The sequence below is a fragment of the Protomyctophum parallelum genome, assembly GCF_964188405.1.
Source record: "Protomyctophum parallelum genome assembly, chromosome: 23".
Taxonomy (NCBI): Eukaryota; Metazoa; Chordata; class Actinopteri; order Myctophiformes; family Myctophidae; genus Protomyctophum; species Protomyctophum parallelum.
Genome location: NC_139715.1, coordinates 18,753,035 through 18,768,168, shown reverse-complemented (window position 1 = coordinate 18,768,168; position 15,134 = coordinate 18,753,035). Strand labels below are relative to the sequence as shown.

The window sequence follows — 15,134 nt, the reverse complement described above, 5'->3', positions numbered from 1 at the left end:
AATAGCAGACCTACAAGCTCTGAGCTTGTAGATCTGATATTTTTCAATAGCTAAATTATAACATAATGTTTAAAACACCAAAAGGGGTTCCCGCCCAAAATGGGTTAATAACATTTTATTGAATTTTTATGTTTTCACATAAAGATTAATCAAATGTATATGATAAAGTGAGACAAACTAGAAAGGTATAAATTATAATCACAATACATGAATACAATAAAACTAAAAGCACAGAAACAAAACAAACAAAAAAGAAAATGGCGAGCAGCACATACACAATACAGTCAGTTATTCATTAGGGGAAAATATATATGAATATATACACATATACATACACAACACATGGGCACATCAGAAGGCAAATTGCAAGAGTACAGCCGGGGCTCTCCAATCCAATGAATCACTTCCTTTATAAATCACAGTAGATCCCTGGGCAAGTAATCTATCAGCGGCTGCCATATATTCATAAAGTTATTTTCTCTCTCTCTTAATTTGGCACTGAGCCTTTCCATTGGAAGTACTCTGTAGATTTCTCTATACCACTGAGTCACTGATGGAGGTTTTTCATGAATCCAATTAAACAAAATGCATTTTCTAGCTACACAGAAAGAAAGGGTTGATTTCATATTTTTATGATACTTTTCTGAGTTACGACAAACACAATATCGGTAATGTGACTAGGAAATGTGAAAGGGACTTTCAAACTGAGTACGATGAAGATTGTTGGTCTGAATGCATTAAATATTCTGTCTACTTTTCTAAGTAACAGGTACTTCATACATAGACAACACAGAACACCTGACATTTTGAATAAAATCGATCCCAGAAGGTCCCCATTGTGCATTAAATGCAAAAAAGCGTATATGCACTGTTTCTGGGAATGTCCCAAGATAGCCAGGTTCTGGTCTTGTGTGACAAAATAATTGAGTTCAATTATGAAGTCTACGATCTGTAAAGATCCTGGGCAATTTTTATTATGGCTGCCATCCAAATTTGGGGTGCTAGATCCTAGAAGGGCTAAGCTACTTAATAAGCTTCTCTGTAACTTTAGCTGTTGAAAAATAGCAGATCTATAGGTTTTTATCAGAGGCAAATATTTTACTTTTCACGACATTTATTAGAAAACTTTAGTTACTAGTTACTTTGATTATTATTACAAAACATACATTGAACACTTACAAATAGCCGATCTACAAGCTTGTTCTTTAGTACATTTTGATGCCACTTCTTTTGTATTTTTACTCAAGTACATTTTGAATTCCAGACTTTTACTTGGTAACCAAATGGACCCTTATTATATCTCTCAAGAGTTTCATTATTGTTAAACATCTGCATTACTTAATTTACTAGTCTACGTTGAAAAGTCTACACTATTCAACGTTTGCCCGTTATCTCTCCTAATAGTGCCAACATCAATACAGCATGGAATTGTGGACAAAATCTTGTCCAACGACAACAAAAATATTCTCAGTCTTGGGTCTGAGAGGCTAAATGTCATCAGATGGTGGTCCGTGGCTCAAATGCCGAATAAATAATGAGCCTTGATATGAAAAGGGTTGAAAACCACGCGGTGTGTGAAATCAGCTTTGAGGACTTTCTTGTCGTTCTTGTTTTCCTCTCCAGGGGTTTCTGTTACTTCAACTCGGTGGCCATCGCAGCCAAGCTCCTCCAGCAGAGACTGAACGTCAACAGGATCCTCATCGTGGACTGGGTCAGTCACCCTCCGCAAAGACACACAGAGCATGGTCTGACTTACTGTAACTCTCTTGACACCCGCTCCCATAGGGGGCGGTAGGTGCCGAGTGCCAGCTAAATGTGCAACATGAGCAAAGGAGAGCAGCTCTTGTTGTTCTGTCTGTCCCCCAAATTTCATCCTTGCATTCTAAAACAGCCAATCTTGGACTCTACCGTATTACTGACACCTGCTCAGAGCAGTTGAGCCTTCTGTAATGGCAGGTTTAAGCCAGATAATACTTTCTGTGTCAGCGTAGGCTGACGGTCCATAATTCTCTACGTGCCTGAGAGGTTTAGTGAAGAAGGGATCTGTCACACTACCTGTATCATAATTTATTATGTGACAATGAAGCACTTGAAGTTCAAGAGATGTTCGTGGGCAGGATCGTTAAGTGGCACGCAAAAGCAGGACAAAATTTTAATCTGAATAACAAAAGGTCTTCTCAAATCTTTGCCGAAAGAATGCATTAGCATCCGAGGAGGTCTTCAGAGAATAACAGGAATAGAAACGTTAGAGTTAACTAGGACAGTAGACTGGTTCAGTTGTCTGGAAGCAGTGTTGATTTTGAATAGTTCATTTAGTTTTTGTCACATTTTAGTCACCTGGAATGTTTTAGTTTTAGTCTAGTTTTAGTCGACTAAATATCATAACATTTTAGTCGACTAATACTGTCTCATACTGGCCAATCAGAATGCCTGTTGCCACAAATTTACGTCAGATTTGGCCTAATTTCTCCTTTCATTGTCAATGGCAAATTTTGAGACGTGTGGGGTCAAAAGCTGTATAGGGGCTAGCTCCCCTCAAACATCACACCCGTGTGAAGTGAGGGGCGCTTTTACCATCGTACATCATCATGACGTAAAATAGACACTATGCCGTAAAATTCTCCATTCATTGTCAATGGGAATTTAATAGTTTGTGTACGACGGAAATCCACACTAATAGCTGAATATAGAAGGGGCCTAGCGCCCCTGTATTTTTTTGGAGGATTCAACGAGCCAATCGATGGCGTTCTGTGTGCTCTTTAACCCCTTACAGGACGTTCACCATGGCAACGGTACTCAGCAAGCCTTCTACGACGACCCCAACGTGCTTTACATGTCCATCCATCGCTATGATGACGGCAACTTCTTCCCTGGCAGCGGTGCCCCAGACGAGGTAGGGGTGTGTGTGTGTGTGTGTGTGTGTGTGTGTTTGCCGGTGTTGATTTTGACAGCATTGATTGATTGATTGAAGTAGTAGCCTGACCAGTATGTTTTGGGAACTCTGGAGCCTTGTTTTAAGGGCCTTAGAGGTGCTGTGGTACCAAGAGGTGCATGCATAGTTTTATCACCGGAAAGATTAGCCTCCAGGTTGGAACCTAGGTAGGTCATTTCCTCTTTTCGTGTGATAATAATGTCACCCACTCTAACCAAGAAGCCATCTGCCTTGCTGAGATTACTGTTTGATCCAAAGAGAATGGATTCCGTTTTTCCCAGGTGTAGAGATAGTTTGTTATCAGCGAGCCAGGTGCAGCACATTTTGATTTTAGTCGTAGTCTTTTGAATAGTTTTCATTTAGTTTTAGTCACATTTTAGTCACCTGGAATGTTTTAGTGTTCGTCTAGTTTTAGTCGACTAAATATCATAAGACTAAATCTACGGTTGATTTAGTCGACTAAAGTGTATTTTGGCGGGGCCTTGATGCCGTCGTAATGGCTGATTTTACACGTGCAGAAAATAGCCGATCTACAAGCTCACAACGTGTCGTGCTGCGACACGTTGTGAGCTTGTAGATTGGCTATTGCATACAACCAAGTGTAAAATGACTTGTGTCTTTTACTTATACTGGATCACTTGTCCACTAGTCCCTGTCCCGAAATTGTCGATATATTTAGTCAGTTTTAGTCATCATAGCTCAGTTTTCCTTTAGTTTCTATTTAGTTTTCGTCAGTGAATAAAGTTAAAATTTTCACCATACTATTAGTCGACATAATCAACACTGATTGATAGGACCCTAAATGGAAAAAGACAAAGTAACTCCTTTTACTAATTCACTTATTTTGAAGCTCATTTACTTTTTATGAAGAATAACTAAGTAGCTTGCCCAACACACAGACGGGGACTGTGCATTAGTCCGACTGTGTGGCCGTTTAAGACTCACCGCATGGCTTCCGTGTGTGGCTAGGGTTTGGGCTAGGCTTAGTAATGGGTCAGACAAATGAGCGGTTGGAACTGTTGTGATTTTTTGGGCGACCATCTATAATGCCTCTCCATCTAAACCTTGGGGTGGTTGGTCGAGTTGCTGGCGCGGAGGACATAATGCCAACACAGCGATGTATTACGAATATTTTTCTAAAGTTTATTACACACACAGAGAAATATATACAGTAAGAACATTGGATCTATGATGACCATAGCAGCAAGAACAGAATGAGCAGGAACACACATGCATCTCATATCATAATGCACATTGACTGTATGAGCATTATCATCCCTCCGATACAGTATTGGACAATCATCATGTCATTATTAGGTTATCAATATGCTTATGCAGATAAATGTTTTGTCACTGAGTCAGGCAGCTGAGGCCATATTATAACAATAACAATGACATGTTACCCACTTAGACTGGGTGGGCGTTTGCGTAGTCTGTTCACTCACGTACTGTACGTACTGTACTGTGCTTCCCCTCTGCAGGTGGGCAGCGGGCCTGGAGTGGGCTTCAACGTCAACGTAGCCTTCACTGGTGGTCTCGAACCGCCCATGGGAGACGTAGAGTACCTGGCAGCCTTCAGGTAGTGTCCGCACACAGGCACACACACACACACACACACACACACACGCACACACACACACACACACACACACACACACACACACACACACACACACACACACACACTTAACTACAGTATGTGTTTGACATGACAAAGTCTATTCTGAAATTGAAAAGCATTATACGTTATATACACTGAAGTTCTTGGGACAGTTGGGGGATGGGATTATAACAGTTTAGTCCCAATACATCAGTCTACTAATCTAAAACAGTAATATACAGATTAATAGACCAACTATTTATTTACAAACATTGGACTTACGAGTGCCTGTTTCATGTAATCGGGTTCCCAAAAGATCCCCAAACCAACAGCTTTGTTTTGGGGAGCACTGGTTTCAGTGCATTATTCAAACCTCCTCTTGTGTGGTGGCTAGTGAGGCGCACCACACAAGAGTATTGCGCACAGAGAACAGCTGATATACAAGTTCACATCACGTTGTGGATGCGACCGCTGTGAGCTAGAGGTCTGCTATTCTCGGCCGTTCTCGGCACGTGCGCGACACCTTCGTATAAACTAGTATAAACTAGGCTTGAGGGGGCCGCTGCAGCTGCTGGTACCGTGATCATAGAGCGCTCCCTCCGGTCTGATGACAGTGACTGTAGGTGTGATTTTGAGGACAACTGCTTTGAATTGCTATTATTGTGTGCACACAGCAGAAACATATGTTTCTATGTCAGTGGTTCGCAAACTATTTCATGTCAAGCACCCCAAAAATTATATGTAATTGGCCGCCGACCCCCATCTGAAAATATGTTGTTGCAGGGACCCCCCAGAAGCAAGGATGAGTAAAAAAAACAATAACATTGGCTTTGAAAGATTTAAAAAGATTTGTGCCACATTTTCACGATTTTTCAAAAATAGCAGGTGCGGCGCCACAAGCTTGTAGATTTGCTATTTTTCAAGGGCTAAAGTTTAAAACAGTGGTTAAAGTGGTTAAATAAAAGCTATAAGGTGACACAGATGCGTTCCTCACAGGTCTAAACGGGTTATAAAGCTCCGCCCTCTCTTCCTCCATCAGGTCGGTGGTCATGCCCATCGCTAACGAGTTTGCCCCAGACGTGGTGCTGGTGTCGTCGGGCTTTGATGCCGTGGAAGGCCACCCTTCTCCTCTTGGGGGCTACACTCTCACATCCAAATGTACGTACTATGCATGCACACACTGTGTGGTTCTTATTGTACCACCAGGCGATGCCACTGACACCGAATGATGTCGAGACCAGAAAACAAATTAATTATTTAAAGTGTTTTGTTTCTATTAAAATTTCTATTCCATTCCTATTATTCTCTGAAGACCTCCTCGGATGCTAATGCATTCTTTCAGAAAAGATTTGACCTTTTGTTATTCAGATTTTTATTTTGTCCTGCCTGCATGCCACTTAACGATGCTGCCCACGAACATCACTAGAAGTTCAAGTGCTTCATTGTCACATAATACATTATTACAGCAGGTAGTGTGACAGACAGATTCCTTTTTCACTAAACCTCTCAGGCACGTAGAGAATCATGGCATTCCTTTTCTTTTTTCTAAATGGAGGAAATGGAGGCAAAATTGTTAAGATGTTTTTAAGATATTTGTGTGTAGAGTCCCGCGGTGCTCTACACACAAATATCTGTGCTGAAAAGTGTGTCACGACACATTGTGAGGAATGTGAGCTTAATTATGCCTCTGCCACCAGGAGCGAATACTTGTTATTGTCAGGGGTGCCCCCCCGCTCCGAACCCCCCCCCACCCACCCACCCACACGTTGTGCACTTCATTGTAGACCTGTGAGAAAGAAAGGCTTTTATACTCTACCTGGCAGGTTAAAACAAAAGCCACCATATATAGCATTTGAATGCCTGTGCCTGTGTCTGTAAAGGTGTGACTACGTAACAAAACCATAGTCGTGGGGGAGGGATGCTCAGGGGTGCTAATTTGTGTTCCTATTTTGTTCTGGGGTGCTCCAGCTACCAGGCACCCCTGTAGTCGTCCCCGCTGTCTGCCACCATTTTGGCTGAATGTCCGCCCCAATATACTGTAGGACGTTAGCTAGAGTTCAAGTGGTTACAAAATCTGTAAGGCAGTAAATGTAATTCACTTATACAGTATATGCTTTCCTCTCACCTGCTCAACTTTTCTTTGTTCAATTCCTCTATCTCTTCTCTATCCCCTCTCTCTCCCTCTCTCTTTATCTCCCTCTCTTCACCTCAGGTTTCGGCTACCTGACCAGGCAGCTGATGACCCTGGCCGGGGGCAGGGTGGTGCTGGCGCTGGAGGGTGGTCATGACCTGACGGCCATCTGTGACGCCTCAGAGGCCTGCGTGGCGGCCTTGCTGGGCCAGGAGGTGAGGGGAGGGGTCGCAGCTCGGCTCACCTCATGTAAAGCTTTGAAACAATGCCCCCCATTCGGCTCTGACCTACACTCACTCGTCCAGAAATGAAAAGAATATTTTATGAATTGGGGGAGAATAGCTTAAGAACAGGAAAAAAATTAAAAATATTAAATATATCAAATAACCTCCAACACCTGGATAACACTGTGTTTTGGAGTTTTTCTGTTGTTAAGGAATGCCACTAAAAGGAAAACATCTCTATGAATTCAAAGCTTCATGGTATAGAATTGATAGAGGGGGTGAAGTGAAATGTTCCTTTGACTTCACAGTTCACACCCAGCAGGCTCTGTGCACAGCTGTAGTCTCAGGTTCGTCCACAAGGTGGCAGCACACGCCCAACAGGCTCGGTGCACAGCTGTAGTCTCAGGTTCCCATTTAATTTGAACCAGAACCACATTATGAAGGAATCATTATGTTTCTAGTTCAGGGGCGCCAGAAGGGGGGGGGGGACGGGGACAAAAGTTATAAAGCAATTAAAATTGCAATCCAAGAGTCCAACAAAACATCAATATATTTTTTTAATGTATTTAAAATAATAAAATTATCTTCACAGCTGGAACCACTGCCAAAGTCCATAGTGGAGCAGAGGCCCAACCCCAACGCCGTTGCATCTCTGGAGAGGGTTGTGGAGACCCAGAGTGAGTTGACAACACATTTCATATCGTTTGACTTTGTATCGTATCGTTTAGCGATGGAAATAATCGGTATTGAATCGTTTTGCAATGTAAATTGAATCAATACTAAGTACTTGTATTGTAGTTTATTTGCATTTAGCAATTTTAAGAAGAAAAAGGAAAATGAAGGGTTGAATGTGTGTGTTCATGTTAAGGCGTGGGTTTGTCCATATGTGTTCAAATACAATGTCCATCTATTTGCCAGAGAATCACTGTGTTTACTTAACTAGTCCTTACCCGTTGTGAGATATTTGTCCCCCCTTGTGGCCGTGAAGGGTACTGCGCCCGGGTGCGTTTGTAATTGACTAATACATTAATTAATAATCATTAATGTGTCAAATCGAGAAAAGGGCTTCGTTACGCCCTCCATATGCATATGGCCAATTCCTGTGTGAAAAGGCTGGGAGTGATTGGTGCAGGCAGTACGGAGTTACGGCACTGTTTCTGACAGACACACGGACACACACTCAGACATTGTTAGAATTATAGTATGATTATATCCATAATAATACATCTTTCCCTTAACAAACTTGCACTATCCAGAAGTTTCACACACATTTAATGTATTTGCTAAATAGTTACTGTACTGATTTCAAATAATTTAATGGTATCATATCGCCATAATGAACCAATATCAGCCATGTATCGTATCGTCCACCATGTATTTGTGATACGTATCGTATCGCTGTTATAATGTATCGTTACACCCCTAGCCTTGATGCTCATTAGACGTCTCTCGGACCCCAATCTACACCGTAAAATCACCAGTGTTAAGTTACCGCTGAGAGTGGAACCAAATGGAACCTTTGGAATCCATCCCCTCAAGGCCCCATGAGACCCTACACTAAAGACCAGTGGTCTTAAACAGTGGTTTTTAAACTTTTTCATGTCAAGGACCCCCAAATCATTAGCCTCATTAGCCCACGGACCCCCATTTGAAACGGTATGCCAGGGACCTCCATAAGAGAAGATCTTTACGGCTCTATAGCAGCGACTCTCAACCATTTTAATTTCTAGGACCCCCAGTGTGACCTGCATTAGGCTGCGGACTCCCATTTAATGCCATTTCTATCTCTGGGCCACCAATTCATATCCGGCATGGCAACTCGCTCGCTTTAGCTCCCTCGTCGGTGTCTCGCGCGGCTCGCTTGAGACAAGCGGGCCTCCGTCGCGATTCACAGGAATGCCTCTTCGTTATTGCCTTTGTCTTCCATTCTTGGGTCTTGGGGGGCGCCATTTATTTGTCTCCATCTCTCCTCCGTCCAGGTAAGTACTGGTGCTCGGTGCAGCTGTCGTCGCCACGGCTGGGCCTGTCCCTGCTGGAGGCCAAGCGAGGAGACTCTGAGGAGGCCGAGGCCGTCAGTGCCATGGCCTTGCTGTCCGTGGCCAACTCCAATGCCATGGACCAGAGGTGCGTGTCCCTCCCTTCCGCAATGGCTGTGTGATTAAGCAATAATCCGCAAGAGGGTGTGCTTTATCGGCTCGTTTCCGCAGCAACGCAGGCGCATAATTGATGACGCTAAAGCACCACCCTCGAGTGTAATGTTGCGATTATGCAACAGTTACCCTTAAAAAAGAAACACATCAACTCAATTTCATTAGAACTAAGATATTCGCAAAAAAAAAACATATTTTTTTTAATGACAGATGTAGCCACTATGACCGAAAATGTCCCTAGACAATCGCTAGCCTGGCAAGTGTTTAATTCAAGTTTCAGCCAGGGTGCAGGAGTCTATCCCCGTTTCAATGCTCTAGAAAGACCTCTGGGAGATGGAATGCTGAGGTGGAGCGCAACACCTACCATCAGCTCCCAGTATTTACCGCACGACATCAAGCCACGCTGAGTTGGCGGTGCCTGGGTTTCGAACACGTGACATTGCGGTCGAAAGGCGAGAGCTCAATACCGTCTGAGCTACCCGCACACAAAGTGTTAAAGTGTTTAAAGGAGAAATAATGGATGTACACTCATTAGCAGTCAATGTGCCTACATGTACCAGCAGACCAGAGAACAGACATGAAAAAGTTGATGGTTCCTGTTCGGGTTTCTCTCTCCACGTTGGTTCCATGGTCTGCGTCTGCCAAATTCAGCCTGTAGTTCTTTCCACCATCCAGTGACATCACTGCCGTGACACAGTATTGTGGATTTTGTAGATCAAGTTTTAAAACCAGCAAAGCGTTCCCTCAAGCCACATATTACGATTTACAATGAAGGCAGATGCTAAACGCAAAGTGCAAGATGGGAGTAAATGGCAGGAACCCTAATCAACAAACAGGCTAAATGGTCACGTTAATAGAGTGCAAGGAAAAGACAATGAAGTCCTCCAGAGTAACTAGGACACCAGGTAAACATCCTGCCACGAGGGAGAAGAGCTGTCTAGGACGCTTGGAGCGCTGGCCACGGTGTTCTAAGCAAGGCACAGATGTCCCATGTTAGCTTGTTAACCCATTGAGACATGAGTCTTCTAAATCATGAAAAACCCTATGTTTCTCTGTCTGTGGTTCTCAAACTATTTCCTGTCAAGGACCTCAAAAATATATATGTAATTGGCCGCGGAGCCCCCATCTCAAAATATGTTGTTTCAGGGACCTCCCAGAAGCAAAGATTTGAGTTAAAAACGATCGCTGTCAAAAAAGCAGATCTACAAGCTCGTATCGCAGCACTCTGTGTCACGCCATCAGCTTGTTGTTGAGCCTGCTATTTTTCAACAGCTAACGTTTAAAATAATGGTTAAAGTGGTTAAAAAGCTAAGGTGACACACCTCAGGTCTAAATGGGTCAAACATTGTGGTTATAATGAGTTGAGTCGACAGGTTTTACCTCCCAAATGATGGTGTCTCGTTTTAGGACGGATACTCTCTTCATAATGTCTGTGTGTTTCCTCCCTAGGCCAGAGGACGAACCCATGGAGGAGGAGGAACCACTGTAACGGAAGGGAAGCCTTAAGGTGTCGCGCTGTGTCACCGTTCAACTTCTCCTCCGGAGAATGACCTCTTTGATCTGCGAAGAGTCTCCAACCGACCGACCGACCGACCAACCCCTTCATTTAGTCCCCCCTAACCCCACTCACCGCGTCGGTCATCTTGATTGGCGGGCCCCTCAGCCAAGCGAGGGAGAGGGGATGGGCTCAGCCTCGTAGTAGGGAGCCAATCAGGAGACAGAGGACTTGAACTAGGGGTTAAACATATAATAAAAGCCACGTGTTGGTGTTGCATAGCGACACTCGCTCAGAGACAACATTTTCTGCCAGCCTTCGCCCCCGACCCCCCTTCCCGACACACACACACACACACACACACACACACACACACACACACCCGTCCCCAAGGTGGCAGCAGCGGCTGGCAAAGGGAGCACGTATGAAGGCGGCAGATGTGGGGTTGTACGGAGCGGGGGAGGGGTGAGTGTGGGTTCTGATCGCAGGAAAGGCTGCAACACGCTTCCTGCGCAGAAAACTAACGGTGCTTTTACATCACTGCCCTCTTATAACCACATAATGGACAACGGAGGGTATAGTGGACACATGCCGCCTCCCCCTCCCCCCCTTCTTCCTGGCTGTCAGTCACAGCCCATGGGCAAGGGGGATGCAGGGGCGGGGGATTCCTTGTTCTTATTTTATCAACTACTTTTTCCTTACAAAAAAAACTAAACAAAAACAAGGGCATCTCCGAAATGGAGAGAAAACGTTCACATTTTTGACGATACTTTCACTGTGGACTTTGATCAGCCGAAGCTATGACCGTTGCATCATCGTCTGCTTTTTACAAAGATTTGAAGATGGGGGGAGGCGGGGGGGGGGGGGGGGGGGAGGGGGGCATCGTCCGATTGGACCAGCCTGTAGTCGCGGGACGTAGGGGTGGACAGAACGAGAGGAGTGCCTTTGGCGAGGATCCGCTGGATTTTTCAGGATTGTTCAGGAAAAAGAAGATTGCCTTAAGCTAAAAAATACAATGTCTCTCTCTCTGGCTATGGGAACTAAGGGAGAGAGTGTGAGAGAGAGACGGATAGTTTCCGGTCCTTGAGGATAGAATGGAAAATTAAGCAAAACAATCTTTCCGCATGTTTACTTGGAACGTGACACAGACGCCATTTATGTCTGTCACTCACAGCCTCTCTTGAAGCGTTACAGTACTTCACTTTCTGATGGATCTATTTTTCTGTGTAAAAAAAATGCTTTGAAAAGGGTAGTTGCCAAAAAGCTTCAGTAGAAAAAAAAGTGAGCAAACATGGAGATATTCACCATTGAATTAGATTGAACACTGACAAAGGTCTAGCCTTTTATGTAGCTTCCCTTTAACCCAAGTCATTGCTTTGTAAACAACATAAAGCATGCATTTCGGCAGAGAACAGGATTTCTCCTCTCCCCCCCCCCCCTCTTTTTAAAGATTCAAATGTTATTCCAAAAGAGGGAAAAACTCCAAGCCAGAGAAGCCAAAGCATGAGTTTGAATAATAGTCATTTTTACACCACTATCTGGCAAAGTCAAGCATTTCTAGTTTTAATTAAGTTTTGCTAATTTAATTACTCCCAGTGTCATGGAGTGGTCATTTCTTTAAGTAGGCTGCTATGCTTGGCCAGTTGACGTATACCGTGGCTACTGGGCCAGTTGGAATCTACATTGGCTACTTGTGCCATGCTTGGCCAGTTGGCAACTACCTTGGGCTCAACATCAGTCGTGTATATTGAATTGAATATATTTTGAAGGGCAATAATTGAATATTGCCTGTTTGTACCTTTCATGTATGATTTCCACATCCAAGTTGTCAGTTTTACTATATCAAAGTATTTGGTATAATGTGTATGTCCACTTTTTATTTTTGATGTATGAGATTATTTTTCTAACTTTTTCATCCATAGTTTTTTGTTCTGTTTTTTTATCCATTTGTTTTTTTGTTTCTGGATAGCTATAGGGTTGCCATTCACATACTGAATATGATTGTTACTCTCTGTCTTTCTTTACTTGTCTTTTACTTCTTTCTTTCTTTCTTTCTTTCCTATGTTTTTGTTCTTTCTTTCTTGTATTTGTCAGAAACAAGGAGCAACTTCTTCGACTTTGTCGGCCCGTCTGCAATTCCATCAATTGTGTATTTATAACTTATACTGTTTATAGGAGATTTGTATATGGAAAAAAATCTATAAATGTATTCTAAGTAATGACAGCTATAACGTTGTGAACGAAAACAGTATGGCGCAGGATATTACTCAGAAGAAACATATTTGAAAAGCAGCATTTTAAACTCTTCTTTGACTGCACTGTTTTTAAAGTCCCCAACTGAAACCCCATCACGCAGCATTAGCCTGGCAACTACAATTGAACTTTTAACGCCTCTGAAAACAGCTGACAACTTGGTTACATAAAGCCTGATTTATTCGTAGTTGTGCATGGGTGTCGCGTGCCGAAAATAGCCAATTCACAAACTCACAGCTGATCGGCTATAGCACAGCTGTGATCTTGTACATCGGTTATTTTGGGTTTGTGACACTGACGTGCAGCTAAGTGCAATTAACCCAGGCACTAAACCATGCATTTCCTGTACTGGTAGTGCATGGATGACACACACACACACACACACACACATGCCTTTGAACTGTGATGTCATCGCACGTCCAAACAGAAAACAATAACAATAATTTGGTGGCTATTTTACGTAGCTCAATTTTACTGGAGGATTTTACTTAGCAGGAGATGAGAGGGTGGGGACTTCATGTTAAGTGATGTTACCTTTTCCATGAATGTCGTTCGACAATTGTTTGTTTATTTCTTTTTTTCCAACTGAACGTTTTTTGTTGCCCGACATTTATCGAAAGGATCATGCAACAGGTATGAATTTCCTTTAGATCAATGGTTTTCAACCCTTTTCATTTCAAGGCCCATTATTTATTCGGCGTCTGAGCCACGGACCACCATTTGATGAGATTTAGCCTCTCAGACCCAAAACTAAAGAATATTTTGTTGTTGTTGATCAAAATAACAATTCTTCTATATTCTCTAATTGTGTAGACTTCTTGTATATTAAGTAATGCAGATGTTTAGCAATAATGTAACTCTTGAGAGCGTAAATTTAAATTGACGCTCTCAAGAGTTAGAGATCTATAAGGGTCCATTTGGTTAACAACTCTCCATCATTTAGCTGGGGACCACCTGGAACCTCCTCAAGGACCACTGGTGGTCCCCGGACCACTGGTTGAAAACTACTGCTTTAGATATTGAGTATTGAGTACAGAACATCGTTGTCTCCATCTTCCCTTCTCCAGCATTGAATTTAGCCTGGTTATAAATGTCAATATTGTGCAACAATCATTTTGTAACCGAAGCTACAAATCAGCCTGAATTATTCCCTCCACCGGCCTTCCTACTACTTTTTTTTAAAACACTTAATGATGACCATTGTCTTCATTTAAAATGTTATGTTATAATTTCACTAAGACTTTTTTTTAATTTCTTATTTTTTCCATGGTTGACAAAACATTCCACTTGTTTTATTGTTTGTTTTGGCAAGTATTTTTTTTATTTTTTTAATCTCGAATTTGAGGTTCAGCAATTGATCTCAAATGTACGATTTTTCCTGACATTTCTTTATTTCTTCCGCTGTCTACTCGCGCCAACTCTAACTCTCTGCATGGTTTGTGAGTCAGCATGCCTGTTTGTCTATGTAACAAACTGTATTTGCACAATAGAAGAAAACACTGGAGGACCCCCCCCCAAACCCCCGAAACCCCCCCTCAGGTCCTCCCACCATGGCATCCCAGAATACCGAGTGGGATGGTCTCTCCCTCGTCGGGTGTACAAAACAATTCAAAAGACTTTGTCCAAACGACTCCACTGACAAATGATTTGATATTGATTTTTTTAACACGGTTCAGCATTTACAAGCTATATGGATGTGAGACTGTATTTAAGAGGAACACACTCAGCCAAACCTCTGATATATATTTTTCACACCTTAAAAAGACTCAACTCTCCCAAAGAATGTTCTTCTTTCTAAGAATTGTGTCCTATCGCGCGGTATATAGAGAAACAAATGGTTATTGATTTGAGAAAAAGGTTTGGAAAAGGGCACCTTTGTGTGATTGTCATACCCACCATGGCCAGTTATCTACAGTATATACACTCAGTGGCGACTTTATTACATACACCTATAGTTCAGATCACCACAGTGGCACTGGCAGTGGTGGGGAAAAGATTCTCAATACTGCAGTGTAGAAATACTCTGTTGCAACAAGTGAAAGTCTGGAATTCAACATGTACTTGATTAAAAGTACAAAAGTATTGGTATAAAAATGTACTTAAAGTACCAAAAGTAGAACGTATACTCATTATGCAGACTGTCTCATTTGAAGTTTTCAAATGTATAAACATATTTTGAAAATGGCAAATCTAAAATGTAAAAAGAACCACCAAAACTTAGGTGATGTGCTGGAGTCACAAAGGGGTAATGAAACAAATGAAGGGAAGCTCCGCACACTCTCTGGAGGGCTGTGCACAATCAATGTATTCATTTTGCAAGCTTTCGGTCTACTGACCACTGACGCATTG

The 15,134-nt window shown here is 42.6% G+C and overlaps 1 protein-coding gene across 4 annotated transcripts in view; it reads left to right on the top strand.

Annotated features, from left to right (window-relative positions):
- LOC310854275 (histone deacetylase 4-like) overlaps positions 1–15,045 on the top strand; it is a gene marked incomplete at its 5' end in the record, with an annotated part of 104,860 nt that extends 89,815 nt beyond the window's left edge. For all 4 annotated transcript variants that reach the window (XM_083758873.1, XM_083758872.1, XM_083758871.1 and 1 more), the window contains 8 exons: positions 1,624–1,711; positions 2,774–2,893; positions 4,414–4,511; positions 5,572–5,690; positions 6,745–6,878; positions 7,480–7,564; positions 8,867–9,011; positions 10,487–15,045. In XM_083758873.1, the coding sequence (XP_083614999.1) occupies positions 1,624–1,711; positions 2,774–2,893; positions 4,414–4,511; positions 5,572–5,690; positions 6,745–6,878; positions 7,480–7,564; positions 8,867–9,011; positions 10,487–10,526 (829 nt within the window). In that variant the 3' untranslated portion in view covers positions 10,527–15,045. The remainder of the gene's footprint in view (positions 1–1,623; positions 1,712–2,773; positions 2,894–4,413; positions 4,512–5,571; positions 5,691–6,744; positions 6,879–7,479; positions 7,565–8,866; positions 9,012–10,486) is intronic.
- Positions 15,046–15,134: the final 89 nt, after the last annotated feature.